The sequence below is a fragment of the Bubalus bubalis genome, chromosome 3 (genome assembly GCF_019923935.1).
Source record: "Bubalus bubalis isolate 160015118507 breed Murrah chromosome 3, NDDB_SH_1, whole genome shotgun sequence".
NCBI lineage: Eukaryota > Metazoa > Chordata > Mammalia > Artiodactyla > Bovidae > Bubalus > Bubalus bubalis.
This window is the reverse complement of record NC_059159.1, coordinates 122,906,753-122,934,557: the sequence shown is the minus strand read 5'-3', so window position 1 is coordinate 122,934,557 and position 27,805 is coordinate 122,906,753. Positions and strand designations below refer to the sequence as shown.

The 27,805-nt window shown below is 45.8% G+C and overlaps 1 protein-coding gene across 4 annotated transcripts in view; it reads left to right on the top strand.

Moving 5' to 3' along the window:
- PAX5 (paired box 5) overlaps nt 1-27,805 on the top strand; it is a 182,793-nt gene that overhangs the window by 95,367 nt on the left and 59,621 nt on the right. For 3 of the 4 annotated variants that reach the window (XM_025281736.3, XM_044940045.2, XM_025281737.3), the window contains exons 7-8: nt 5,014-5,070; nt 12,394-12,523. In XM_025281736.3, the coding sequence (XP_025137521.1) occupies nt 5,014-5,070; nt 12,394-12,523 (187 nt within the window). The remainder of the gene's footprint in view (nt 1-5,013; nt 5,071-12,393; nt 12,524-27,805) is intronic. The other variant, XM_006063498.4, reaches the window with a different exon arrangement.

Genomic DNA, 27,805 nt, shown 5'->3' with positions numbered 1-27,805 from the left:
TCTGAGTTGGAGTCTGAATTAGCTGTGAGAGGCCTGGTTCTCTCAGCCTTCTTTTTCTGGCATTTCTCTTGGCAGTGTCTGTTTGGCTGTAGCAGACCTTGGTGACAGAGGGAATGCCCTCCCGAGACTGCCTGTTTGCCTTTTCAAAATGTTGCCTGATAGAAGGTTCTTCCTCATGGGGAACAGAAGGGGCAGAGAGATGACCTTTGACCTGAGGAGTGTGTGTGTGTGTGTGTGTGTGTGTGTGTGACACGTGCACGCGCACGCATGTCACCGCTCAGCAGTGGCAGGGCAGTGGTGGTGGGGAAGGGCATCCAAGCTCCCCTCCCGGCCTCCACCCTATTAATCTTGCACTACAGAGGGAAGTCTTTTGTTTCTTTACAGCAACAGGGATAGCCTTTCTGTCTTCCTGCATTTGGGAAATAAATCCAAAAGAAAGTGAACTATGAGCATCCTGGGATGTCCCCCACTCCTGTGCCAGGTACTTAAGGATGGAGGACATCCCTTTGCATGCCCCCTTTCAGGCCCCTTGGTAGCCAAGAGGCATTCCTTTGGTGGTAGTGAGCCTCCCTGCCCTTCTCCCTTACCTGTAGCAGGATGGGACAGCCGGGCTCCACCATGAAACTGCCTGGAAGAAGTTGGTGGAATTTGGCTGCTCTGAGATAGAGCTCTGTTTTTGGAAATCTTCCTCCTCTTTGCTACATCAGGATCTGGATGGCAGAGTCTGAGAAGACCCTGGCAATTCCCAAGGAGGGAGTCCTCCTTTCCCTCCTCCACACAGTTCCCTCCCACTGCGTCTTCATATCATTCAGGAAGCCTTGGCTTCTGGGTTCTGGCTCTTGTCCTCCAGAAGTGGAGCTCTGTGCTCCAAGCCTTGTCATTTCTTCTCTTGCATTTGGGAGGACAAGAGCCAGAATGCTCCAAGCCCAGGGCCTTCTCTCCCTGCTCATCTCACAGGTTTCCTGAGGTTCAGGGTGGACCCCAGAATCGTTTGTTCCTTCCCTCTCTCCCTTGCTCAGCTTCATTCAGGATATGTCCTGCCCAGCCTACTGGCCCAAATCAGACTGCCCAGAGGTGCCTCCTCAACTCAGAGGGAGAGCAGATACAATGTCAAATAACTGGGTTCAAGTTCACTCGCTCAGTTGTGTCCAACTCTTTGCAACTCCATGGACTGCAGCACGTCAGGCTTCCTTGTCCATCACCAACTCTAGGAGCTTGCTCAAACTCATGTCCAAAAAATGTTGATGCCATCCAATCATCCTCTGTCGTCCCCTTCTCCTGCCCTCAATCTTTCCCAGCATCAGCGTCTTTTCCAATGAGTCAGTTCTTTGCATCAAGTGGCCAAAGTATTGGAGCTTCAGTTTCAGCATCAGTCCTTCCAGTGAATATTCAGGACTGATTTCCTTTAGGATGGACTGGTTTGATCTCCTTGCTGTCCAAGAGACTTCCAAGAATATTCTCCGACACCACAGTTCAAAAGCATCAGTTCTTCATCTCTCAGCTTTCTTTATAGTCTAACTCTCACATCCATCCATGACTGCTGGAAAAACCATAGCCTTGACTAGACTGACCTTTGTTGGCAAAGTAATGTCTCTGCTTTTGAATATGCTGCCTAGGTTGGTCATAACTTTCCTTCCAAGGAGTAAGCATCTTTTAATTTCATGGCTGCAGTCACCATCTGCAGTGATTTTGGAGCCCAAGAAAATAAAGTCTGACACTGTTTCCACTGTTTCCCATCTATTTGCCAGGAAGTGATGGGACTGGATGCCATGATCTTAGTTTTCTGAATGTTGAGCTTTAAAGCAACTTTTTCACTCTCCTCTTTCACTTTCATCAAAAGGCTCTTTAGTTCTTCTTCACTTTCTGCCATAAGGGTGGTGTCATCTGCATATCTGAGGTTATTGATATTTCTCCCGGCAATCTTGATTCCAGCTTGTGCTTCCTCCAGCCCAGCATTTCTCATGATGTACTCTGAATATAAATTAAATAAACAGGGTGACAATATTCAGCCTTGACGTACTCCTTTCCTGATTTGGAACCAGTCTGTTGTTCCATGTCCAGTTCTAACTGTTGCTTCCTGACCTGCACACAGGTTTCTCAAGAGGCGGCTCAGGTGGTCTGGAACTCCCATCTCATTCAGAATTTTCCACAGTTTATTGTGATCCATATAGTCAAAGGCTTTGGCATAGTCAATAAAGCAGAAATAGATGTTTTTTAATTTCACGGCTGCAGTCACCATCTGCAGTGATTTTGGAGCTTAAGAAAATAAAGTGTGTCACTGTTTCCATTGTTTCCCCATCTGTTTGCCAGGAAGTGATGGGACCGGATGCCATGATCTTAGTTTTTTGAATGTTGAGTTTTAAGCCAGCTTTTTCACTCTCCCCTTTCACTTTCATCAAGAGGTGATAAATATCACAAACACAGGGTGGTAAAAATCCTGGGGGAATTCAGAGAAGAAAATGATTTATTTCAACCAAAAAGACTTAGGGAAGAGATGGCATTGAAACTGGGCCTTAGAGAACAATGATTTGGACTGGGATGAGGATGGAAAACAGAGTGAGCAGAGGCACTGAGTGGAGTGACTGGGGTGCTCAGGAATTAGTACAAGTGCGGTGTGGCTGGAGTCGTGGGTAGTTTCAGAAGTAGGTAGATCTGAGTTGAAATTGGAAAAGCAGGTTGGGATTTGGATTGGGGTCTGTATGGTTTGGGTCAACATTACCTGGAGGCAGTGAGGAGCCAGGGAGGGTTTACAAGCACAGAGCACCCTCTTACAAATAGCATACTGGTTAGGGATAGGAGAAAATGAATACTTCAAAACAATCATATGCAAAATCACTTTCCATTTCACATGAGCTTGTGGTGAGTTCTGCATTGACTGTGAGAACAGCATGAGTTAACCAGGCGATGGGGTGACAAGAAAAGCAGAAGCAAGCTGCTTATGCTGTGAGAGGACATTCGTTGGAACTGGGGTCCCAGAAAGCACACTGAAGACCAACATAGAGCACACTGAAGACCAGCGTGGGGAGGCCTTAGCACTTTGTGGTAGCCAGAGCTGTGTGGCCACCAAGCGGCTGCCTCAGGAAGTAGGGAGTTTCCTGTCACCAGTGAGTTTTGAGCGCCAGCTGAAGATCAACCTCCATAACTCCCAAGTTCCCTTGGGTCCTGAGATTTGGTTCACTAAGATTCTCTAGGGCTTCTCTGATGGCTTAGCAGGTAAGGAATCCTCCTACAATGCCGAAGATGGAGGAGCTGCGGATTCTATCCCTGGGCTGGAGGAAATGGCAACCCACTCCAGTATTCTTGCCTGAAAAATCCCATGGACAGAGGAGCCTGGTGGGCTCCAGTCCATAGGATCACAAAGAGTTGGACATGATTGAGCAACTGGGCACACACACACACACACGTTTCTCTAAGTGGCCATGGTGGGAGAAGGGGGCCTCCAGATGAGTCAGTGCTAGAAGTTTCTCTGGGACAGAAACCAGAATATCTGATTTCATTCTCCTCCCTGGGCTTTCCCTCCTGTGCCCACCACCTGTATGTCTGGGAATGGGCTGGAGTGACGCCTGGCATGCTGTAAATGGAATAGGGAGAGATGAGTCAGTTAAACCTTGCAAATCTCTTCTTGGAAGCCCGTTGATTCTACTGCAGACCATGTTGACCAAGTCATAGACACAATTCTGGAGAACCACATGAATAATGAACGTGTCTCATTCATGCCTAGGGTACTTTCTGATGAATCAAAGCATTTTTCTGTCACTTACTGTCTCAGTGACCCTGGGAAGCACCTCGGATGCTGTTGGCAGAGCCAGGCCATGGTACCTGTCCCAGTTCATTTGGATCCACAGGCATTTATGTCACATCTGTTCAGAGCTGGGCATTGGGCCAGGGCCTGCTGTCACAAAGATGAAGGAGACACAGCCCTATCCTCATGAAATTCACACTGTGGTTGGGGAATGAGGGCCCTTAAATAATGAAGTATACAATACAGAGTGTTAAGTGCAGCTGTAGGGATGTGCATGCACTTTGGGGTTCTAGGAACACAAGAGGGGAAGTCCAGGAGGGCTTCCTGGAAGAGTGAGGCCATTCAGAATTCTTGGCAGTTCTTCCCCTCTGATAATACTGGCAGTAGCACTTTGTAGATTATGGAGCTCTTTTGTAGGCGTCATTCATCATCCCTCCTTTCAGCAAAAATGTCTTTTTCAAGTTTGATTCATCTTCTATTTGGTTTAGTGGAGATGGAATGCTCGAAGTTTATTGTTTCTTTGTGTTTCTTTTTTTCTTTTTTAAAATTAAACTTTTTAGTTTGAAATAATTGTAGGTTTACATGCAGTGCTAAAGAAATAATGCAGAGGGATCCCATATACCCTTATCCAGTTTCCTCCAATGATAACATCTGGTAAAATCACACTGGGATATCGATGTTGATAAACTCACTGGGATACTGGCCATGAAGACTAAAAAAAACGAGAGCAAAAAGACCTGCCCTCAGGAGTTGACATTCTTATCACTTCCTGTATGCCTGGTCATAACCCTGTGTGGTAGGTCATGTATCCCCACATTGAAGATGAGAGAAGGAGCCGAGAATTGAGGTGCCTGGCCTGGCTCCGCAATGCACGAACCTTGCCTGTGGCAGACGTGAGCCCTGTCCTCCGGTCCTCCTGTCCGCAGAACTGGCGGGTTTCTCAGCCGCACTCCTGCCTGTCATCAGGCCGGGCCCTGGGGACTCACCTCCCCTACTCCAGCTTCCGTCCTCCTCTGGGTAGGTGCGTAGTTGAGCAGGTGTCTGGTCCCTCAAGTGGGGGACTGGTTGGCCTGGCTCTGGCCCATCTCCCAAGGGCTGCCTCACGCCCAGCGGTGAACCTGGAGGACTCAGCAGGTGATGGGGAAGCCTTGTGGTGGCCCAGGTGGCCAGCTGAGGCAGCAGCCCCACAGCCTGCCCCCCTGCACTGCCCTGCTTCGTGCTGCCCTCCTTCTCACGTGTCTGTGTTTCTTTTCTCCTCCATGCTATGGCAGTGGTGCCCCGTGCTGATGAGACAATACTTGGTGCAGCCCCAGGCAGTCCTTTTCCAGGTAATTTCCTAGGGACCCAAGTGACACCAAGCACACACCTCCCTGGGGCGCGTGCCGCCTCGAGTCCCTGCTACGAGTCCATGGCATTCCCTGCTGCCTAGTGTCCGAAGTGCGGCCCCTTTCCTTATCCTTCGGATCTTCACAGTCGCCTCGGCAGGCAGGCGGCAGAGGGCTAGATTTAAATCTCATTAATGAGGAAAATAAGTCTCAGAGAACTGGCCCAGCTTGCCTGAGGTCACACAGGTGAGACAGAGGCAGGGCTGGGGCAGGAACCCTGTGTTATTGCTCCTAGTTCACTGTTCTTTCTACTATGGGATCAATGGCTTTATTTTATGCAGATAAAAATTAGCTAAGGAAGTCCATTCCCCTCCCACAATCAGTTTTTCCAGGTTAGAAAAGATAACCCTGAACATCCTTCTGGCTCAGACATTTGAGAGTGCAAGACTGTCATTTGGAGCATGGTATCTGAGAGGAGGTGCATACCTGGTGCATACCTGGTGGGACTTGAACTTGAGGCCTCCTAGGGGTCTGTGGCAGTAGGTGGAGAAGTTTGTTTTTTTTTCCTCAATAGATATTTTATCAATCAAGATGCAAATACTAAAAATGTGGAACCCACTCATTTAAACCATGCTTGACAAATGATTGCCTATCCTTTTTTAACTTTTTATTTTATATTAATGTATAGTTGATTAACAGTGTTGTGTTATTGACTATATACCAATGCAAAATCAGTTCAGTTCAGTTCAGTCGCTCAGTCATGTCCGACTCTTTGTGACCCCATGGACTGCAGCATGCCAGGCTTCCCTGTCCATCAAAAGAAAAGGTTTAAAAAAATAAATTAAGTCACACGAAGAGAGACTTTTCTGATAAAAAAAAAATATTGTGTTAATTTCAGGTGTACAGCAGAGTTATTCAGTCATACATATACATGTATTTATTCTTTTTCAAGTTCTTTTCCCATTTAGGTTGTTACATTATATTGAGTGGAATTCCCTGTGCTCAAGGATAGGGTGGGTCCTTGTTGGTTATGCATTTTAAATATAGCAATGTGTACATGTCAATCTCAAACTCCCAATCTATCCTTCCACCCCACCCTTCCCACCTTGGTGACCATAAATTCGTTCTCTAAATCTGTGAGTCTGTTTCTGTTTTGTGAATAAATTCATTTGTATCAGTTTTTCAGATTCCACACATAAGTGATATACAGTATTTATCTTTCTCTGTCTGACTTACTACACTCAGTGTGACAATTGGTAGGTCCACTCGTGTGGCTGCAAATGGCATTATTTTGTTCTTTTTAATGGCTGAATAATATTCCATTGTATGTACATACGACATCCTCTTTATTCATTTGTTTGTCGATAGACACTTAGATTGCTTCTATGTCTTGGCTGTTGTAAACAGTGCTGCAACAAACACTAGGAGGCATGTACCCTTTCAAACTTTTTCTCCAGATACATGCCCAGGAGGGAGATTGCTGGGTCATAGGGTAACTCTATTTTTAGTTTTTTAAGGAACCTCCATACTGTTCTTCACAGTGGCCATACCAATTTACATTCCCAACAGTGTAGGAGGTTCCCCTTCTCTTTATACCTTCTCCAGCATTTATTGTTTATAGATTTTTGATGATGGCCATTCTAACTGGTGTGAGGTGATGTCTGATTGTAGTTTTGATTTGCATTTCTCTAATAATGAGCGACGTTGAACATCTTTTCATGTAAGTAGGCAGAGAAGCTTTTACCCCAATTGGCTCCGTTGGAGTGGACCCTCTGGGACTTGCCGTTGTTGTTATTCAGTCTCTAAAGCATGTCTGACTCTTTGTAGCCCTGTGGACTTTAACACGCCAGGCTTCCCTGTCCTTCACTATCTCCTGGAGTTTGCTTAAACTCACGTTCATTGAGTCAGTGATGCCATCCAACCATCCCATCCTCTGTCACTCCCTTCTCCTCCTGCCCTCAATCTTTCCCAGCATCAGGGTCTTTTCCAGTGAGTCAGCTCTTCGCATGAGGTGGCCAAAGTATTGGAGCATCAGCATCAGTCCTTCCAATGAATATTCAGGGTTGATTTCTTTTAGGATTGACTGGTTTGATTTTCTTGCAGTCCAAGGGACTCTGAAGAGTCTCCTGGCACCACAGTTCAACAGTATCAAATCTTTGGTGCTCAGCCTTCTTTATGGTCTAACTCTCACATGACTATTGGAAAAACCGTAACTTTAACTATATGGACCTGTGACTTGCTGACCTCAGTTTATTTTCTTTCCTGGTTCATAGTCAAGAACAGAACCAAGGAGCCCTAATGGGAAGGGAACAGAAGCACAAAATCCACAAAAAGAACTCCAAACACTTGTAAAAGTAGGAACATGGAACACAACTGTTGCCTGCAGATGTTGGTGGCTTGACAGCCAGTGGAGGGAGGAGGTGGGGGCTGCTGGTACACCCAAGGGCATAGGTGCACCAACACAGCCCCACTGTTCAGCCCTTGGCTTTCTAAATAACTATGAGATGTGGAAATAGATGCCACTGTTACCAGGAAAAGAGGCACCAGTCATGGGTTCCCTCTTTTCTTGTCTTTCTCTCTCCTGATCGTCCCTCCCATCTTTCTTTTTCTGTCATTCTTTCTACCTCTCCCAGCCTCCACTTTCAAAAAGGACTTGAAGTATCCTGCAAAATAAACAATGACCTATATCTACGTTAGCTAAGGCTGAAAAAGTTCAGAAATTATGCAGAGGAAAGGCTAAGATCATTCTACAAGGTGCCAGCAATGATACATTTGTGATGTCTAAGCTCTGAATTTGACTAAGCTTCCTGGCAACCAAGGCAAAGAAGGATATGTAGGGTTTCCAATGTCCCTGTAGTAATTTTTTTGTGTGTGTAGGGAGGATGGGTGGGTAATGAATTGTAGAAGACATTGACATGGAATTTGAATGTTCTAATGGGAGTGTCTCTAGAAGATTTTTTTTTTAAGTACTTTGTTTGGTTGTTTTCTTTTATTGCCTCTAATCAGTGTTGAATGCCAGATATTCTGTCCCAGAACAATGAAATCACTTCCTCAGGGACTACACCTCATGGTAGACAAGGACATTGTCTTCTGGTCACCTGACTTGATGAGGGGTAGAGGTGGGAGGTTAGCATATCATTTTGAGCTCTTGTTCAAACCCTCTACAGTTTGTTTTTTTTTTTCCCCTACAGTTAACGTTTGGATTTTGTGGTGAATGTCATGCTCCTGAATCATGCATTCATTCATTCATTCAACAAACGCTTAGGGGGCTCTCAGGCTATTTCCTGCTCTGTGCTCTCAAGGCAACCTGGAGGGAGATAGACAAACAGCCATTATACATGGTGGGAAGTATGATAGAGGTCTGTGCAAAATGACACCGATTATGGAAACATAGACAAGGGAATCATGATTTCTTTGTAGGAATGTGGGGTCCAGGAATGGCTGCACCAAGGAGATGACATTTGAACTGGGTCTTGTCAGTTTAAGTGGCTGAATGAGGTGCACCTTCCAGGCAGAGGTAAGACAGTTCCTGGAGTGACTGAGGAGCAGCCAGTGGAGCGAGGGTCCAGGGACCCCAGGAGATGGGGGAGAAGGCAGTTGCCTCAAAAAATCACAGGCGGCTCAGTGGGACAGAGAATGGTGAGAAATTGGGGCATAATTACAAAGCAAATGAAATGACAGCATCCCCTGGCTCATGCAGGAGCAGAGCAGGAGCTATAGAACCCCACCAAAGGAGAGAGACTGGGCTCAAGCCCTATGAGCAAGAGGTGTGGGAGGCATGCGTGGCAAAGGGCAGTGACAGCAGGATTTGTGAATCCAGCTGCCTTCTCAGCCCCAGCTCTTTAGGGAAGTTCATTGTACCTTCTGGCAACCACTGGTGCTTGAGAAACTGGATTTTTGGATCTCCCACTGCATGTCTTACACAAGTTGAAGATTTTGTATCTGGAAGAGATGATTCAAACCCAATTGCTGAAGTGACTGAACAAACCTTGATACTGAATTTACTGACTAAAACAGAATCAAATAACAAAAAGCCTCTTCCATGTGGATATTAAATATGTTAAGAGGCAGGATTGGCCATCCTCCGTCTTAAACCTGGGTTGGCTATGATTCCTTGGGAAATAGAGGCTTTCCCTGTGGACGCAGCTGCCCAGCCTGGAGTCTAGGAAGAGGGCAGACCTGGTAGTGGGGTGGGGAGGGGCACAGGGGTGCTACTCTTAGCCAAGATACTGCCTGGCTCTCCTGAGGATAAGGGTCACTCATTCATTTGTTCATCCAAGTGTTCACTGTGCAGGCTCTTCAGAGTCGAATCCCAGCTTGTCTACTTTTTCATCTGGACCTCTTCCTCCTGCAACTATCGACACGTGCCTTGTTTTTGGATCACTCCCATCTCACCTCTGAGCTTTCTTTCAGCTCTACTCAGCTTGGGGGTCAGGGATTGCTCAGGTCCAGGATAAATAGCAGCTTGCCCAAGAAACATTTCCTTACCACTTCCTGTGCCATGTCAATGAATGGCTCTGTGCCTTTGTCCTTGTTGGATGGAGCTTCAGGACCACGTGTCTTTTCCCTTGAGATCTGTCGATGAAGGGCAGAGAGTATGTTTGGTCCTCACATGCCATCTTGCACACACAAAAAAAGCTCAGTAAACACTAAGCATGCACTATGCTCAGACCTCTACTAGGACACAGGAACCTAGGGAGGTGATAGGCGCTGTCCCCATCCCAGGGTCTCATAAACCCCAGAGACCCTCACAGAGACAATTTGACCTCCTGGTTTTGCACATGGTAATACACTGAAGGAGGGCCTCCAATGAACTTTACATCCTAATTTTTTAAGCAAATTAGAAGGCTAATGCATGAACAAGTCCCATTCTGTGCTGGATAAAGTCTAGACAGTGACCTTTTCTCAATAGCTTCCGCTGCCTGAAATGAAGACTGCTGGGTGAGACCTACAGCCAGAAATATATTGTCCTCTCTACCTAGTACACACATATCCACTTACAAAGAAACAAAGAATGATGAAGCAGGATTTACTTTTTCTATGTGAGAGACTCTTCTGTTCTAGTCGACTCTGTTTTCCATCGTAAAGGTTAGTACTAGCACATTGATTTCCTATCTGTTGAAGGGTTAGGACACAGTATGAAAATCCTTAGGGTAATTGTCAAGATTTTGGAGTCAGATGGACCCAGGTTTGCATCCTGGCTCTGGCATCTAGAAGCTGTATGACATTAGGCAAACACTTTCCTCCTACGTTAGAAGTCTCAGTTTCTTCATCTGTACCATAGGACTAATGTAGACCCTACTACATGGGGGTAAGTGTGAGGATTAAATGGGATAACAAAGATAAAAGCTCCTGGCATAGAGCAAGCGATTGATAAGTGTGAGCTTTGACACAGTTGTGAATATTATGGTTCTTATTGTCCTGGTGCCACTCTGGACTCCTGCTTCCTGGGGAGCGGTAGTCAGAAAGGACTTCCTGGAGGAAGAGGCACTGAAGCAAGGCAGCAGGTTGGCCAGGAATCACTACTGTCCTCACAGTGACCAGGAGCTCTGTGTGAGCATCCCAGGGGCATACATTTTCTTTTCTATGAAGGGCAGACTTGTTCCCAAGTCTGGACCATGTTAGATGCTTTTGCCTTTCACATTTAGGTCTCTAATCCACCCAGAATTGATTTTTGTGTCTGGTGTAAAGTAAAGATCCAATTTCTTTTTTCCCTCCTTGTTTCTGAATGGATAACTGGTTCCCCTGCACTGTTTATTAGAGTCTCATCCTTCCCTGCTGATTTGTACATCACCTCTCTCATATATCAAGGTTCCATACATGCACAGATCAGTTTCTGGACTCAATTCTGTTTCAGTGGTCGATTTATCCATGCCTGTGCCAGTCCCATACTGTCTTAATTACTGCAGCTTTATAGTGATTCCTGATGTCAGGGACGCCTGTCACCATCTTGTCCTTCTCCTGTAGAAGCCCCTGGGCTGGCTCTGGGCCCATGCTCTTCTCTGCACATTGCAGAACCAGCCTCTGTTGGAGACAGATGCAAAGTCCCGGGAGCTCTGGGCAAGAACTCATCTCAGGGTGCCTGGGCCTGCAGTACCTCCTGGATGCACAGCTGCCACCCACCGTGCTCAGCATTTGAGCTGCCCTGGAACTACTTTATAATTCATTTGCAGAGAAAAGCACCAGGGATGTGCCTGAGTCTTCGTCCCCTCTGCCTGCCACTTGCCCAGTGATTCCTCTGGTTTCCCTCCCAGTTCCTCATCACCCTACCCAGAAAGCTTGCAAACTCCTTTCAGAAGACTTCTTGTTTCCTTGTCCTTGTCCATTAAGGACGTAACCCTGGACAGACAGAAAGGCATCATCCATTGGCAATGCCAGGGTGATGGAGGAGACTCCCTGCACCAGAGCTTGGCACAGCCAAATACTCTGGCTTGGGTATCTGCGAATAATGTCTTTACCTGAAGATAGGCCTGGGATTGAAGTGGGGAACAGGAGGGAGAGCCCTGTCACTCCTGCTGTAGTTTTTCCTGGAGTGGGAAGACCCATGTCGGCAGCTTCACAACCTTTCCAGAGACCATTCTGACGGCGGTGCCAAGGAAATGACACATCACAAGCTCTGGTTTCATGCAATGGCTTAAGGAAAAGAGCATGACTCATGGGCCAAGTGTACGTGATTGGAGTGGACTTGGTAAATCAGTTTTCAGCATACTGGTGTTTACATGCTTCCAGAATTCAAAAACATTTGCTTTGATATGATGGTTTGGGGGTGAGAGTTTATGGTGAACCATCGCCTGTTGACCCTCGGCAAAGCCCTCCTCCCCTTGGGTCTCAGTTTCCTACTCTGTGAAATGAGGGTTTCAACTAGTTGATGACCCAAATTCCCTTTAACCCTCGTTTTTGTGATTCTACACTTGCGGTTTAAGAGCACAGAAATGAGAAACTTCCCTTTCCAGCCTCTTGGCTACAAGATTCATGATTCTGCCTTGGTTATAGATGCCTTCCTCCTTGCATAGAGGAGGTTGGTTGTCCCTGGCTGGCTGGGGCTGAGGGAAGGGAACCTGCAGCCATAAAGAAGCAAGGTTTGAATTCTCGTGAAGCTGCACTGAATCTTGTCCACCTCCTCACTTGGGGAGACGTCCTGATTCTGGACACCTGTCTTGGTCTGTCGAGCTGAATGTGTCCTCTCAATACTGGGGATCCATGAGCCCCCCGGGAGCCTTGGTGCTGGTATGGGCTAGCTGGCTGAGTCCAAAACGTGGCAGTGATATTTGGCTGGAGTGCTTTGGAACCTCTGTGTTGAGACATCTGTCTTGTTTCCTCTTTCAGACTGCCGATTATTCCACCATGGCCTCGCTGGCAGGAGGGCTGGATGACATGAAGGCCAACCTGACCAGTCCCACCCCCGCTGACATCGGGAGCAGTGTGCCTGGGCCACAGTCCTATCCCATTGTGACAGGTGAGGGCACCTGGGGTGTGGTGGGGCAAGGGGTGAGTGGCAGGGAGAGAGAGAGAACATATGTGATGACGAAAATGGCTTCTTGGTGCTTTGGGGCTTGACAGGGGCCATTGAGGTTATGAGGTTCTGGAACAGGTTGAGGGATTGAGACATGGCTGTAGATGCTCTGGTAGAGCCAGAGGAGAGCAGTTAGCAAATGGGCAGTGGGCTGGGGCTGGATGGAGCAGGGAAGCCTCGCATCAAGGGGCTGGGTGATTTTGGGGCCCCTGGGACTGGGACTGAAGTGTTCAGAATGGCTGGGATTTAGCTGTCTGGGAGAAAGGCAGTCCTGGTGAGCCTCAGCCTACAGGGTGAGTGGGATTCCTGGTAGATCGCTGCCAGGAGTTTCAGGTTTCCAGGTGGAGTCAAGAAGGACAGGAGGTTTAGACTACCTTTCTCAAAGACTAGTTGCTTGAGCTGCAGTGTGAAGATGAAGCGTGTGGGCACTGGAGGCATGCTGCTGGACTTGAACTTGTGGTAGCTGCGTATTCTTGAGGAAGTTAAATAAGAATTCTGGCCTTACAGATGGTTTTTGCATCTGTAAAATGGTGCTAGCACCCACCCCACAGTGTTGCTGTGAGAATTAAATGCTGCAAACACATAAGCTGCTTAGACTCTGGTCTAGCGCACACAAGCTCCCAATACGGCATGATTATTACTCCTTGTGAGGTGGCTGGTCACATCAGGCTCGCCGCTAGGTAAGGGGCTGGACCAGAAGGGTGGAACAGGCAGACACCCCGCCCTACTCCAGCAGCACCGGGTTGATATGGATAGACAGCACCAGCTCCGGGAAGATGTCTGACTGAAAAGGCAAGAGGCAGTCTTGGGTATTGAACAGACAGTGGGGGGCTGGGGGCACTTGAATGAGAGCCTAAGGTAGTGGGATGTCCCTGTAGGCTGGTACACGAGACACAGGAAGCAGTGACAGAGACAAGGGGTTCTTAGAAATGTGAGTGGGCTGTGGTTGCATCAGGGCTGGATCTGGGTTAGAACTTTAGGGAAAGAGCTGGGTGAAGCAGGCTGTCTACCAGCTTCATGGAGGCTCCTAGGCAGGGCAGGCCCAGCTCTGAGACTGGAGCTTATGGGGCTCAGGTGAGAGTAGCCAGGGCTCTTTTTGCAGATCCGGGTACCATGTGGAGATCAGTTAAGAGGCAAGAGTGACTTGGTCCCCTGTCTGCCTGAAATGGGGCCAGAGCCTGGAGGGCAACTGAGCCTGCAAGGGATGGAGTGTCAGTAATGGAGCAAGGATCTATGGAGAACCTCAGTCAGAATGAACTGAGGTTCATTCTTTTACTAACATCACAGGTGTCCCATGAATCCTCCCCCTTGGGGTCATGAGGGTCTGTGACAAGATCTCTCAGGGAGAGGAAGTATAAAGGGGAAGGGAGAGAGGTAGAGCCAGCCTTCACAGTCTCCTGGGTCCTTATTCTTTTCAAAGGAGTACAAATAATTGGATAGGTAGGGGTGATAAAGTAGAGAGAGGCCTGGACTAGTTAATAATAATAGTAAGTCACTTTATCTAGTAGTTATGGAGTTCCAGACACTCTGTAAGGTGAACTCATTTTACCCTTGGAGGAGCCCTGGGAGGTGGGTACTATTATATCAGATCCATTTCTTAAAAGGCCTGGGGCAATTAAGTAGCTTGCCAGAAATCACAGCTAGTGAGCAGCAGAGATAAAATTGAAGGCCCTACGGGTACAGTCGGCGACTCTACCACACAGATGACCTGGGGCTAATCCTAGCGCCCTCACTTCCTTGCTGTGACTTTGGTCCTGGTCTCTTAGGGCCCTTGTGAGGATCACATGAGATCCCTGAGGGGCCTGCTCTGCAGATGGAGGGTTTGTTATTGGGTCTGGGGTTCATGGGTTTAGGCAAATCACATGAAGACATATTCTACCATCTGCACAAGCCTATTTAGATGGAAAGTAATCCAGTAAACGTTGAGACTGTGGTTGTATTTCTGAGACTCTTATCTATTGATGTGGCAAACTGGTGGTCAGTTGCCCAAAGGGCTAACCTAACCCACAGATTAGAACCATATCTGAAAACATATATGGTTAGTTGGGCCCACGTAGGACTTTTTATAAATTTGAGTCAACATTAAAAATTTTTTAATCTGTATCTCTGGCTCTTTTGAAAAATCAGAAGATCTGGCCACACTGGGTGGTATTCCTACATGGTCATGGAAGGTGGAGGGTACGTGGCAGCAGCCCCTCAAGACAGGGCCTCCACCCACCTGCTTTCTCATTATCTTACAAGCCTAATCTGGAAAGGAATTTGAGTTGAAAACCCTTGATGCGGAAAGTCAGTGCTAAAAGCTAGCTGGGTGCTTTAGCTGTTCAGGGTCTGCAGAACACCAGTCTGGATGTGAGCTGAGTCTTTAGGTTAAACCCTTGACCAAAGATTTGTTTGTATTTTGATCTGTCTATTTTAAAGTCACATCATAGAGCAGAAAATGAATACAAATATAAATATCTCCATACCTAAGTCAGAATTACACCTAATGTTGAACTATTAAAATTATTCTAATTATAAATATATAACACATATACAATAGTATGACATTATAAATTATACCATTATAATTTATACCATTATATTTATACCATTAGCTATTATATATTATATATATTATATTATACCATTATAATTTATAACCATTAGCTCTCTTGTAAGTAAACAATAGCTAGCTAGAAAAATAAAATAGGGGAAAACATTAACAACAGCACTAAAATAAAAAAAAGAAAAAAAGAATGCTGAGGAATAAACTTAACATTAAAACTCCACTAAAAGAAATGGTATGGACCTAACAGAAGCAGAAGATATTAAGAAGAGATGGCAAGAATACACAGAAGAACTGTACAAAAAAGATCTTCACGACCCAGATAATCACGATGGTGTGATCACTGACCTAGAGCCAGACATCCTGGAATGTGAAGTCAAGTGGGCCTTAGAAAGCGTCACTACGAACAAAGCTAGTGGAGGTGATGGAATTCCAGTTGAGCTATTCCAAATCCTGAAAGATGATGCTGTGAAAGTGCTGCACTCAATATGCCAGCAAATTTGGAAAACTCAGCAGTGGCCACAGGACTGGAAAAGGTCAGTTTTCATTCCAATCCCAAAGAAAGGCAATGCCAAAGAATGCTCAAACTACCGCACAATTGCACTCATCTCACACACTAGTAAAGTAATGCTCAAAATTCTCCAAGCCAGGCTTCAGCAATATGTGAACCGTGAACTTCCTGATGTTCGAGCTGGTTTTAGAAAAGGCAGAGGAACCAGAGATCAAATTGCCAACCTCTGCTGGATCATAGAAAAAGCAAGAGAGTTCCAGAAAAACATCTATTTCTGTTTTATTGACTATGCCAAAGACTTTGACTGTGTGGATCACAATCAACTGTGGAAAATTCTGAAAGAGATGGGAATACCAGACCACCTGATCTGCCTCTTGAGAAATTTGTATGCAGGTCAGGAAGCAACAGTTAGAACTGAACATGGAACAACAGACTGATTCCAAATAGGAAAAGGAGTTCATCAAGGCTGTATATTGTCACCCTGTTTATTTAACTTCTATGCAGAGTACATCATGAGAAACGCTGGACTGGAAGAAACACAAGCTGGAATCAAGATTGCCGGGAAAAATATCAATCACCTCAGATATGCAGATGACACCACCCTTATGGCAGAAAGTGAAGAGGAACTCAAAAGCCTCTTGATGAAAGTGAAAGAGGAGAGTGAAAAAGTTGGCTTAAAACTCAACATTCAGAAAACGAAGATCATGGCATCCGGTCCCACCACTTCATGGGAAATAGATGGGGAAACAGTGGAAACAGTGTCAGACTTTATTTTTCTGGGCTCCAAAATCACTACAGATGGTGACTGCAGCCATGAAATGAAAAGACAGTTACTCCTTGGAAGGAAAGTTATGACCAACGTAGATAGCATATTCAAAAGCAGAGACATTACTTTGCCAACAAAGGTCCAGCTAGTCAAGGCTATGGTTTTTCCTGTGGTCATGTATGGATGTGAGAGTTGGACTGTGAAGAAGGCTGAGCGCCGAAGAATTGATGCTTTTGAACTGTGGTGTTGGAGAAGACTCTTGAGAGTCCCTTGGACTGCAAGGAGATCCAACCAGTCCATTGTGAAGGAGATCAGCCCTGGGATTTCTTTGGAAGGAATGATGCTAAAGCTGAAACTCCAGTACTTTGGCCACCTCATGTGAAGAGTTGACTCATTGGAAAAGACCCTGATGCTGGGAGGGATTGGGGACAGGAGGAAAAGGGGATGACAGAGGATGAGATGGCTGGATGGCATCACTGACTCAATGGACGGGAGTTGGTGATGGACAGGGAGGCCTGGAGCGCTGCGATTCATGGGGTCGCAAAGAGTCAGACAGGACTGAGCGACTGATCTGATCTGATCTGAAAGGGTATAAAAGAGTAAATGGAGGGACTTCCCTGGTGGTTCAGTGACTAAGACTCTTTGCTCCCAATACAGGGAGCTTGGGTTCAATCCCTGGTCAGGGAACTAGATCCCACTTACCACAACAAAGGTAGAAGGTCCTGCATGCTGCAACTAAGACCCGGTGCAGCCTAAATAAATAAATATTTAAAAAAATAAATAAATGGAGAGCTACAGCTGGTTCTTAGATAGGAAGACTCAACACCATAAAGATGTCAGTTCCCCTATTCTATTAATTCAAAGCATTTTCAATCAAAATGCCAACAGAACTTAAGACTTGCCAAAATGACACTAATTATTAGACAAACAAACACTCAAGGGTAGCTAGAAAAATTCTGAAATAAAGTGAATGAAACAGCAGATTTTAAAATTTTATGATAAAGTTACAACAATTAAAATTACTAACTGAAAATGAAGCAAATAGACAAATGGAAAAGCATACAGAGCTCAGATCATTTGTCACTGCACCATGTGCTCAGTCATGTCTAACTCTGGGTGTTTATAGATACAGCATTTCATATCAGTAGAGGAAATATAAATCATTCAGTTAACGGTGTTGGGACGATTGGCCTGTTGGATCCATACCTCACTCTCTATATCAGAATAAATTTCAAGTTGATCAAAACTTTAAATTGAAAGAATGAGGCCATAATAAAGCTAGGAAAAAAAACACAAGGGGAATATTTTAATAACCTTAGAGTGGGAAAGGCCTTTTAAAATTTGTTCCAAATACAAAAGACAAAGAAAAATCATATAAATTACTGCTTAAAATATAAATGTTTCATATGTATGTAAAAACATTCAAAAGACAAAGAATAAAAAAATTTTAAGTGAAACACAGGTGACAAAAAAGCTAATTTCCTTAATATATATTAAGAGGTTTTTAGAAACAAAAGAGAAAAAAATCAATAGAAAAAAATGGGTAAAGCAAATGAACAGGAAAAATGCAGATGTCCCATGGCATATAAGAAGATATGCACTGTATTCATAATTTTAAAGCTACAAATTAAAATAAACATGAGACTCTAATAAAACCTATCAGCTTATCAAAGACTGAAATGTTTCTTGAGGCCCAACTGGAGAGGTTTCGGAAACAGATATTTTCATACACTGTTATAGGCATATAAATCAGTGCAGTGTTTTTTGGAAAGAAACTTGTCAATAACTTTCAAAATTTTAAGTAGACATACCTGCCATCTAATCCAGAACTTTTATATTCACTTTAAGAACTTTATTTCACAGATATTTTCACACAGATACACAGTGATGCCTAAATCTATATAATAATGACAGAGTTGTTTATCATGAAAAACAAATGGAAAAAACTCAGTGTTTATCACTAGGAGGTGGTTAATAAATTATGGCTCCTTCACACAATAAACTACTCTGCAACATTAAAAAGAATTAAGTAGAGCTATCTGTGCTGACATGAATGTGTTCAAGATATACGTTTAAGTAAATAAACAATTTTGCAGAATAATGTGTTTAGTATGATCCCATTAGTGAAAAAATATAAAGGACACACACACAGAGGCATGGACACACGTATGCAGAGCAGATGCCTATGTATGATGATTGGAGGGGACGCTGCTCGGCCCCTTCTCCTGCTCAATGGGGCACTGTAGTGCTGTGCTGAAACCGGGGTTCTCTGCTCAGTCCCACCCGGTGTCCCCTGACGGTAGCAGATATTCATGGTGCCCCTTTACTCTCCTGAAATTAAGTTCATAAAAAATATAGCCTATCTTCACAAGTAATTTCAAATAAAATAAAAATAATGCTCAACAATTAGATAAAGGATGTGACAGTTGGACCATAAGAAGTCTGAGTGCCAAAGAATTGATTCTTTTGAACTGTGGTGTTGGAGAAGACTCTTGAGAGTCCTGTGGACTGCAAGGAGATCAAACCAGTCCATCCTAAAGGAAATCAGTCCTGAATATTCATTGGAAGGACAGATGCTGAAGGTGAAGCTCCAATACTTTGGCTACCAGATGCTAAGAGCTGACTCATTGGAAAAGACCCTGATTCTGGGAAAGATTGAAGGCAGGAGGAGGAGGGGACGATAGAGGATGAGATGATTGGATGGCATCACCAACTTGATGGACATGAGTTTGAGCAAGCGCCAGCAGTTGGTGATGGACAGGAAAGCCTGGCGTGCTGCAGTCCATGGGATCGCAAAGAGTTGGACACAACTGAGCGACTGAACTGAACTAATTAGATAAAGGAGAAACAACTGAAATTGCTTTCAATTAATTGCTATGTACTTTGATAAGTAAATACTCTTGCATGTCTAAACTGCAAGACATAAAGGAGTAGCCCAGGGCTTGCTCGGTGCACAGAATCACCGTGAACTCAGCAACAAACCTGAACACAGACTTACTGTGTCTGACATACTGTGAGCAGGAATTTACAAATAGGTGAGGAACTCTTGGCAAAGTTCCAAGTAAAACAAAGTACGAGCTTTACTCGATTTACACGGTAGTTGCATTCCTAGAAAATTCAGTGTATATTAAGACCATGGAAACTGCAAGTCCACATTTATATGTAAATGAAGTTCCATTCTAGATTTAAATAATTATAAGCAGATTTCTCACCTCCATGTATGTTGGGCAGGACAGGACAATCGTGCGGAATGAAATGCAGATTCTTCATTGTGTGGGACTGTTCCACACCAAATCAATCATGCCTGTCAAGCGGATAAAAGCCCCCACAAATTTTCAAAACACCCTCTAGGGGGAAGTTGACGACCCCACCGAGAGCTGTTAGAACACCTGGAAGGAATGCCCCTGAAAGCTGTTAGGGTGGGACTCCATGTCACCACATGGTGTTAATTTAATTCCACCTGCCCTCGTGGATGTGTTGACAGTTCTGAGCTCCTCGGGGAAGAGCTGAGTCTTCCAGCCTCACCCTCCCCTTCTCCCCTCCTCACAAGGCCCAGAGTGCAGTGGGTGCTCAGCTGGATGGCCAGCCTGGGATCTAGGAGGTGGGTGGACTCTGTTCTCCTTCACTCAAGTCCTCACACTCCAGGCCACCCAGGAACGATCTCATTAGAGAAGGAGTCCATGTCTCTCCATCATTTTATGCCGTATAAAATATTAAGTTAAACTGCTCCACCAGCTGGGGCCACGTTTCAGAAACGGCTCACCATTTGCAAAGCAGTGACATGACCTGCCCATTCCTGCATCGTCAGCAGTTTGGGTCCTGATTGGGGCTAGTTATCTACAGGTGTGTCCTTGGGTCACAGGCTTGATGACAGAACAGCCGCCGTCCCTACCTGCCAGGGAGGACAGCGGGTGGACGCCAGCAAAGGACCCGGCAGTGTTTCCTCACTGCCTGAGAGAACAAAGGAATGGGGCCAGCCTACGTCCTTGCTGGCACCTTCCCCTGAGGACCATCGCTTTGCATCTGTGGTTGGAATGGCAGGATGAGACTGAGAGAGGTGTCTTCTGGTTAAACAACTTTGAGAAACACCTGCCTGGTGAATGACCCAGGTCCTAGGGTCTGGGGCTTCCCTTGACGCATCCCCTCTAAGTAGCAGAGACCATACAGGGACTGGTGGATGAGCACGCACAAAGTCAGACAGATGCTCCAAATCACGAAACCACCAGCTCTGATTTGCTGGTATCCCCCAGGCTCAATGTTTAGACCCCCAGTATCCCAAACTTGGTACTTGAAAGAAAGGATTGTAAGTCCTTTCTGCCTTTCTCCTGTAAACAGAAGCTGAGGGCTGAGGAAATAGCACCTAGACCCAGGAGTCAGCCTGGGTTTAAGCCTGGACTTTACTATCTGACTGTCCTTGACTGTTATTGTTTAGTCACTGAACTGTGTCCGATTCTTTTGCAGTTCCATAGACTGTAGCCCACCAGGCTCCTCTGTCCATGGGATTTCCCAGGCAAGAATACTGGAGTGGTTATCATTTCCCCCTCCAGGGGTCTTCGCCACCCAGGGATCAAACCTAACTGTCCTATCCTTCAGCAAATAGATTGTCCTCTTTGAGCCTCAGTTTTCCTATCTATGAAACGGGGATGACAATTCCTGGCCCACCTGCCACAAAGGCCATTGTGAGGATATAAGGAGAGTGAATGGAAAAGATTTGAGAGCTACTAAGGGGCCATATGAGTGTGTGTGGGCAGGAAAGGGGATCTGGAGGGTCTGCGACCCAGTATTGGCTTTTTCTAGTCTCCTTCAGAACAAACATCCCGACCACAGATGTGCAGGTGGGAGGGTCCTGCAGGGCAACTGCTCACTTCACGGCTGGAGAGACCCAGGGCCAGAGGGCAGAGGTGACCTGCTCAAGGCCACATCCAGTGAGTTAGAGCTGGAACTGGGGTTCATCCAAGGCCATGGCTTCCACAGCCTGCTGCCAATATGTGGTTCAATGGACTAAAACCAAAAAAATCCCAGTTTAAATTTCCAGAAGGCAAATCTTTTAGCATTAAATTGAGAATGTCAGCAGCAAAGCCAGACTGCCTGCTCTTGAAATCCAGCTTCACTGACCTGGGGCATGTTACTAGCCTCCATGTCCAAGGTCCCTATCTGTAAAATGGGGCCCAAGATAATACTCCCTGCAGGAAGCCTGTGAGCATGGTCCATGCAGTCTTAGCCTGATGCTTGGCTAAGTAAACACTTAATGAATCGCAGCTATTAGTATGTTCCCGGGCTCTTGTACCAAAAAGTCTGGCGAGGTGCCACGACGCTCTGAATGACCTCTCTGTGGGGAACACCTCCTTTGACCTGTGTTTTATGAGCCTTTATGTGCTTCAATCAGACCCAACTAAATATTTCTTCACTTAAAGTGAAATAATAATAAAAAATAAAAGCAAAAATACAAAGAATGCCTCATGTATCTAGGCTGCCAAAAGGTGCTGGAAAAGTGACAATAAAAGATATAATACAGCATGATACTCCGTAACCAGGTGTTCAGCCATTAAGCTTTCCTCCAAGTTGTTTACCTTGGAAGGGCAGCATAATATCAATACTTACTGTATATCGGGCTATCTCTTGGGGCTTGGCTGGTAGTACCATCGAGGCCTTGGTGGATAGTCCCTCCTCTCGCTGAGCTTACCTGCCGGTGAGAGCCAGACAATTCACAGTAAACACAGAAAAAAGATATACGAGGTAATTTCATACTGGCAGTGAAAGAAGCGCTGGTGTCTGGGTCTGAGTTCATAGCACAGGAAGAAAGAAGACAGGAGAGGGAAACTGCGGTTAGGGGCAGTGACAAGAGGGGTGGGAGATGAAGTAGAGCCTCTAAAAAGGTGCCATTTGATCTGAGACCCCAGCCAGGAGAAGCCTTGTGAAGATTTGTGGAAAAGTCATCTGGATAGAAGATACAGCCCTGGGAGATGCCTTTCAATAAATGACTGAGTGAATTAGGTGCTGAGAGGGTGGGGCCATAGCTCAGTTCTTTCTCTGCTGCCAGTTGGGCCCAACTCATAATCAGGCCTCAGGGACTCTGGAAACTTTGAGGTTGGGTTACCCTGACGCATCACCCAGGCCTGGGATCTATTCTGTATCAGTACTTGGTTACCTCTAGTGACAGGGATTTCACTACCTCAAAGGCAAAGAATCTTCAACAGGACTTCTCTGAGGCTGTTCTCCATTGAAGTCATTTCCTTCCCCATTGGCAAGCCAGAGCCAAGGTGCTGGCAAAGTACAGGCTGGTGTTTGTTCTGTGAACTCAGACGCAGACCGGCATTCTATGTTCTCGTGGTCCAGCCCAAATAGTGTTTTTTAAACTTAAAAAACATCAGAGCTCACATTTTACAAATCAGAGGAGAACAGCCCCAGTGTCCATGAGTAGGGGACTGTTCAATAAAGAAGAGCTCATGGGTACAGAGTACTGTGCAGCGGCAGGGAAGGAGGAAGCACTTTATGTCCCGATTGAGAAGGCCTTGGAGATACATTATGAAAAAAAGCACGAATAGTGCATACGGAATGCTACCTTTTGTGCAAAGAAGGGGAGGGGCCATGGGAAATCGTATTTGTATTTGTGTACACAGCATACCCACTCCAGTACTCTTGCATGGAAAATCCCACGGACGGAGGAGCCTGGTAGGCTGCAGTCCACGGGGTCGCAAAGAGTTGGACAGGACTGAGCGACTTCACTTTCACTTTTCCCTTTCATGCATTGGAGAAGGAAATGGCAACCCACTCCAGTGTTCTTGCCTGGAGAATCCCAGGGATGGGGGAGCCTGGTGGGCTGCCGTCTATGGGGTCACACAGTCGGACACGACTGAAGCGACTTAGCAGCAGCAGCAGCACAGAGCATATAGAAATTCTGGAAGGATACTCAATAACCCTGTTTGGGCGTAGTCTGTGAAGTGGGTGTAGGAAGTGGACCTTTGGCTGAATATCATCTACGTTTTTAATTTTTTGAACCCTGGATAGAGGAACCTGGCAGGCTACAGTCCATAGGGTCACAAAGAGTCAGCCACGACTGAAGTGACTTAGCACGCATATATTAATTTATCTTTGTCAAAAAATTAAATTTAAAAGTGCCTTTAAACTAGGATATTTAGCATAAAGGCTAAAATGTTTAACTTCCTTTTTGTTTTTGAAAAACTGGAAGCCTGTCCACCAGAATCCACATTCCCATGGCCACAGGTGGGTAGAGTTTAGAAGGGGCTTTCCCCTGCCTGAACCACGCTTCCCTGTTCGTCCCAATCTCTACCTGGTCAACTTCGCTCCCTCTCCTTGCCTGCTGGCTCCAGTGAATTTTAGACCTGCCCCAGCCCCTCTTTCCTGTCTCCTCTGACACCTATCCCTGCTCAGCAGGAAACCCCTTTGGTAGGCCAGAAAGGGCTGACCTCAGGCTGTCCAGCCGGCCTTGCCTGTTGCAAACTCCAGGCCTTTGCTCACGCTGTTCTGCCTGCCTGAAATGGCTTTCCCCAAATAACAGCTCAGTGTATAAGCCATCCATTAGTGGGGGAAAGGTTGTCCAGAATGTGAGACAGCTCAGCATTTCAGCCCAGTGCAGCGATGTCACACTCGGTCCAGACTAAATGTGAACCTGCTTCAGGGAATGACAATCCAGAGAGAAAACTCGGCACCCAAATTGGAACTTCCCCAGGAAAACAAGGCTATTTACACTCCAGAAAGATTCAAGATAAATCCAACTGGAGATTACAGTGTTTGTTAAATAGACTCACTGTTACAGATTCTAGAGAAACCTAGAATTTTGGAATCTCGGTGTTTGGAAGGATAGTCAGAGGTTCAGAGGAGCCAGAGAGGTCTGATCATTTTATTAATAAAGTCCAAATGAAATTCAAGCATCTCTGTAATTAAAATGCACATCAAAGGAAAATATGATTTGCTTTCAGGTTAGCGCAATGTTCCTAAGAACTGTTTGTTGAATAAATGAATTAATATTTGTGTAAAGAGCAGTGTCAATTAAAAAAATAATTTCAGTGGAAAGTACTCCAGTTGTTTCTGACCTTGTATTTTGTAGGATAAAAATAAACAAAGCTGGATGGCCTTCCTGGTAATACACTCATAGATTTTTGCACTTGCAGGCAGCTTGGAAGCCGACCTTTCCAAATAGCCTTCAAGAAAGTCTCTGGGCCTCCAGCCTTTCCGCCGACCCTGCTGTGATCCATCTTCTTAAAATAGCGATTTCATTAGTTTGTCCTCCTGGTCAGAGATCTCTACCGCCAGACCATTATCTGCAGGAGAAAACACACCAAACTGTAGCTCCTGGCAATTAGCGGAGCGGTTACCATTTATCATTCATTCATTCTCTCATTCACTCACTCACCTCTCCGCCAAACCCCAGCTCCTTCAGGTTCCTTAGCGAGGCTTGGTCTTGCAGCTCTAGTGTCTCTGCTTTTGGCTTACTCATAATCTGATGAGGGAGGTAAATGTGGATACACGTACAAGGCAAAACAAAACAAACAGGAAAGAGAAATACCAGGGAGGAACCAGCACGTCTGAAGGTGTGGAGGAGGGAACTATTGCTTCCTTTGACTGTGGGGTTTGGGAATATTTTATGGAGGAGCCCATGTGGAAGCTGCTCTGGAGGAACCACTAACTCTTGGTTTCTCTGCTCTGAAGCTTGGTCTAATCTCTTGCAACACCCTCAGTTTTCCTAACCCCTTTTAAAACAGGAAGGAGTACTTGCTCATTGTAAAATAAATAAATGTATGTAGCGACATGTTACTGTATCAGCTCACCAAGTTCTTAGACTGTTCTGCTGTTAGCAGAGTTGATGGTTTGGTAGATGTCCTTCCAGAACTTTTTCTTTGCATAAAAAACTGTATCGGGTTATACATATATAGATCATTTCCTCCAAAAGGGTTTTTACTCTTCTTACTGTTGGTCAGTTTTTAAAAATTTTAATTTCCTGTTTTATGGACACCTAAATGGCAACCCACTCCAGTACTCTTGCCTGGAAAATCCCATGAATGGAGGAGCCTGGTAGGCTGCAGTCCATGGGGTCACTAAGAGTTTGACAGTACTGAGCGACTTCACTTTCACTTTTCACTTTCCTGCATTGGAGGAGGAAATGGCAACCCACTCCAGTGTTCTTGCCTGGAGAATCCCAGGGATGGGGGAGCCTGGTGGGCTACCATCTATGGGGTCGCACAGAGTCAGACACGACTGAAGCGACTTAGCAGCAGTAGCAGCAGCAACATGTCAGTAGGTCCAGAACTTCCATCCTTTCTAATGTTCTAGATGGACCATCATGAACTCTCTCTAGCAGTATGGGCTAGAGAATTCTTCCCTCAGGGCTCAGGACTGGATCCCTCTCAGTATTTGATACCTGGGCTGCAGACAGAGAAAGATGGGGTACAGGAAGGGAAGTGGGCAGGGAACCTAGGTATCCACAGATGGCCCAGGGCTGTCAGCTTAAAAAGACAGCAGACTGGAGACCTGGTTGCTGCCTCCCACGTGCCCAGGGCTGGGTCGGGAGGAGGTGTGGCTGCTCGAAGCTCATCAGGGGAAGCCACAGGGAGGCAAGCTTTAGTTGAGTGCAAAGAAGAATTTTTTAACAGAGCTTTCTGAAACTGGAATAGGCTCCCTCCGGAGATAATCACAGTGATAGCTAATGTTTATTGAGCATTTGTTATGTGCTTTGGTTCATTTCATCTATAAAACTAGGTATTATTTTTGTCCCTACTAACAGTTAAAAGAAATTGCCTGAGTTCACACTGCAGTAAGTAGCAGAGCCGGCTTTCTCTAACCCCTGTACTGTACTGCCTCTGTTTGGTAATAAGCTCCTTGTCATCAGAGATATCCAACCAGAGCTCTCTCACATTCCCCCATAGCACAGTTAGACTGGTGGCCCTGGGGGTCTGTGGAAGCTGATCAAACTCAGAATCTCTTGTACAGATTCTGGAGCTAGACTACCTATCTTCGAATATCAGCTCTTCTCCCACTTATGAGTTGGTGACCTCAACTGGCATGCCTCAGTTGGCTCATCTATAAAATGGGAATAGGAACTTGTTACATGGATTAAATGAGTTAATATTTCAGAAGCACTTAAAACTCTGCCTGGTACATAACTGCTAAATAAGTGTTGTTTTTTAAACATCTGGAGCTCATGAAAGCAGCTCAGTTCAGAGAGCTTGGTTTAGGGGTCCTCCACCGCCAGGGGATGAGGAGCTTGCCAGAGGTGGGATGTGTCCAGCATGGAGCAGCCCTGTTGGCTCCCTTTACTAATACTCCACTGACCTCCTGCATTAGTTTCCAATTGCTGCTGTAACAAATCACCACAAACATCATAGCTTAAAACAACACGAATTTATTTTAACACTCTAGGGGTCAGAAGTCTTAAAATCAAGGTGTCAGCAGGGCTCCATTCCCTCTGGAGGCTCTAGGGGAGAATCCATTTCCCTGCCTTTTCCAGCTTCTCCAGGCCGCCCATGTTGTCTAGCTCATGGCCCATTCCTCTGTCTTCAAAGCAAGCAGGGTATCATCTTGTCTTCTTTACCTCTGTTTCTGTTGTCACATCTCTCTGTGACTCTGACCCCCCTGCCTTCCCATATAGAGACTTGGTGATTATATTGAGCTCATCTGAATAATCCAGGATCATCTCCGCATCTCAAAATCCTTGATTTAATTACACACCTGCAAAGTCCCATTTTCTCTGTAAGGTGACATAGCACAGGCACTGGGGGGCCATGATTCTGTCTGCCACACCTCCCCAGTGCCCACTATCAAGGTCTCCTTGAGGACTCCACATCCCCTTGTACCCTGGGAGAACCATCACCTGGGAGGGGGGTCAGCACCTCTTTTGATACTTCTGCCTGACCTCTCCTCACCACCTCTGTGAGCACTGGCTGGTCCTCACTGTATCTCCACCATCTGCCCCAGTATTGTGACAAGCATGCCTTCCCCAGGGCCTAGGGTCAAGAGACTGCAATATTGATGCTGGTGAGTCCTTAGAGATCGTTAGCACAACTCCTTCATGGAGAAGATGGAGACACGGAGGACTCAAGTTCTCCCCACCTGAGACATTTCCAGAACCCACATCCTTTGGTTCCTCCCTCTGTTCCAGGCTCGGCTTTCCAGAACAGAATGTATCACCTCTCCTATCCTCATTTCTCTATCTGACTGGTCCTCTGCCATCTATCTGCCTCATCCATGTCCGATAGAACCCTTCATCCAGACCTTTCTTTTTATCACCTTCCTACTCAACTTCCCAGTCTTGACTCTAAGCCTTTGCTTCTGCTTGTTCCTCTGCTTAGGATGCTTCTGTCATTTGCCCAGAGGTGGCAGTAGTCTTCTGTGAAAGGAAGAACAATGGGCTGCCTTGAATCAAGATCACAAATCTTCATACCAGCT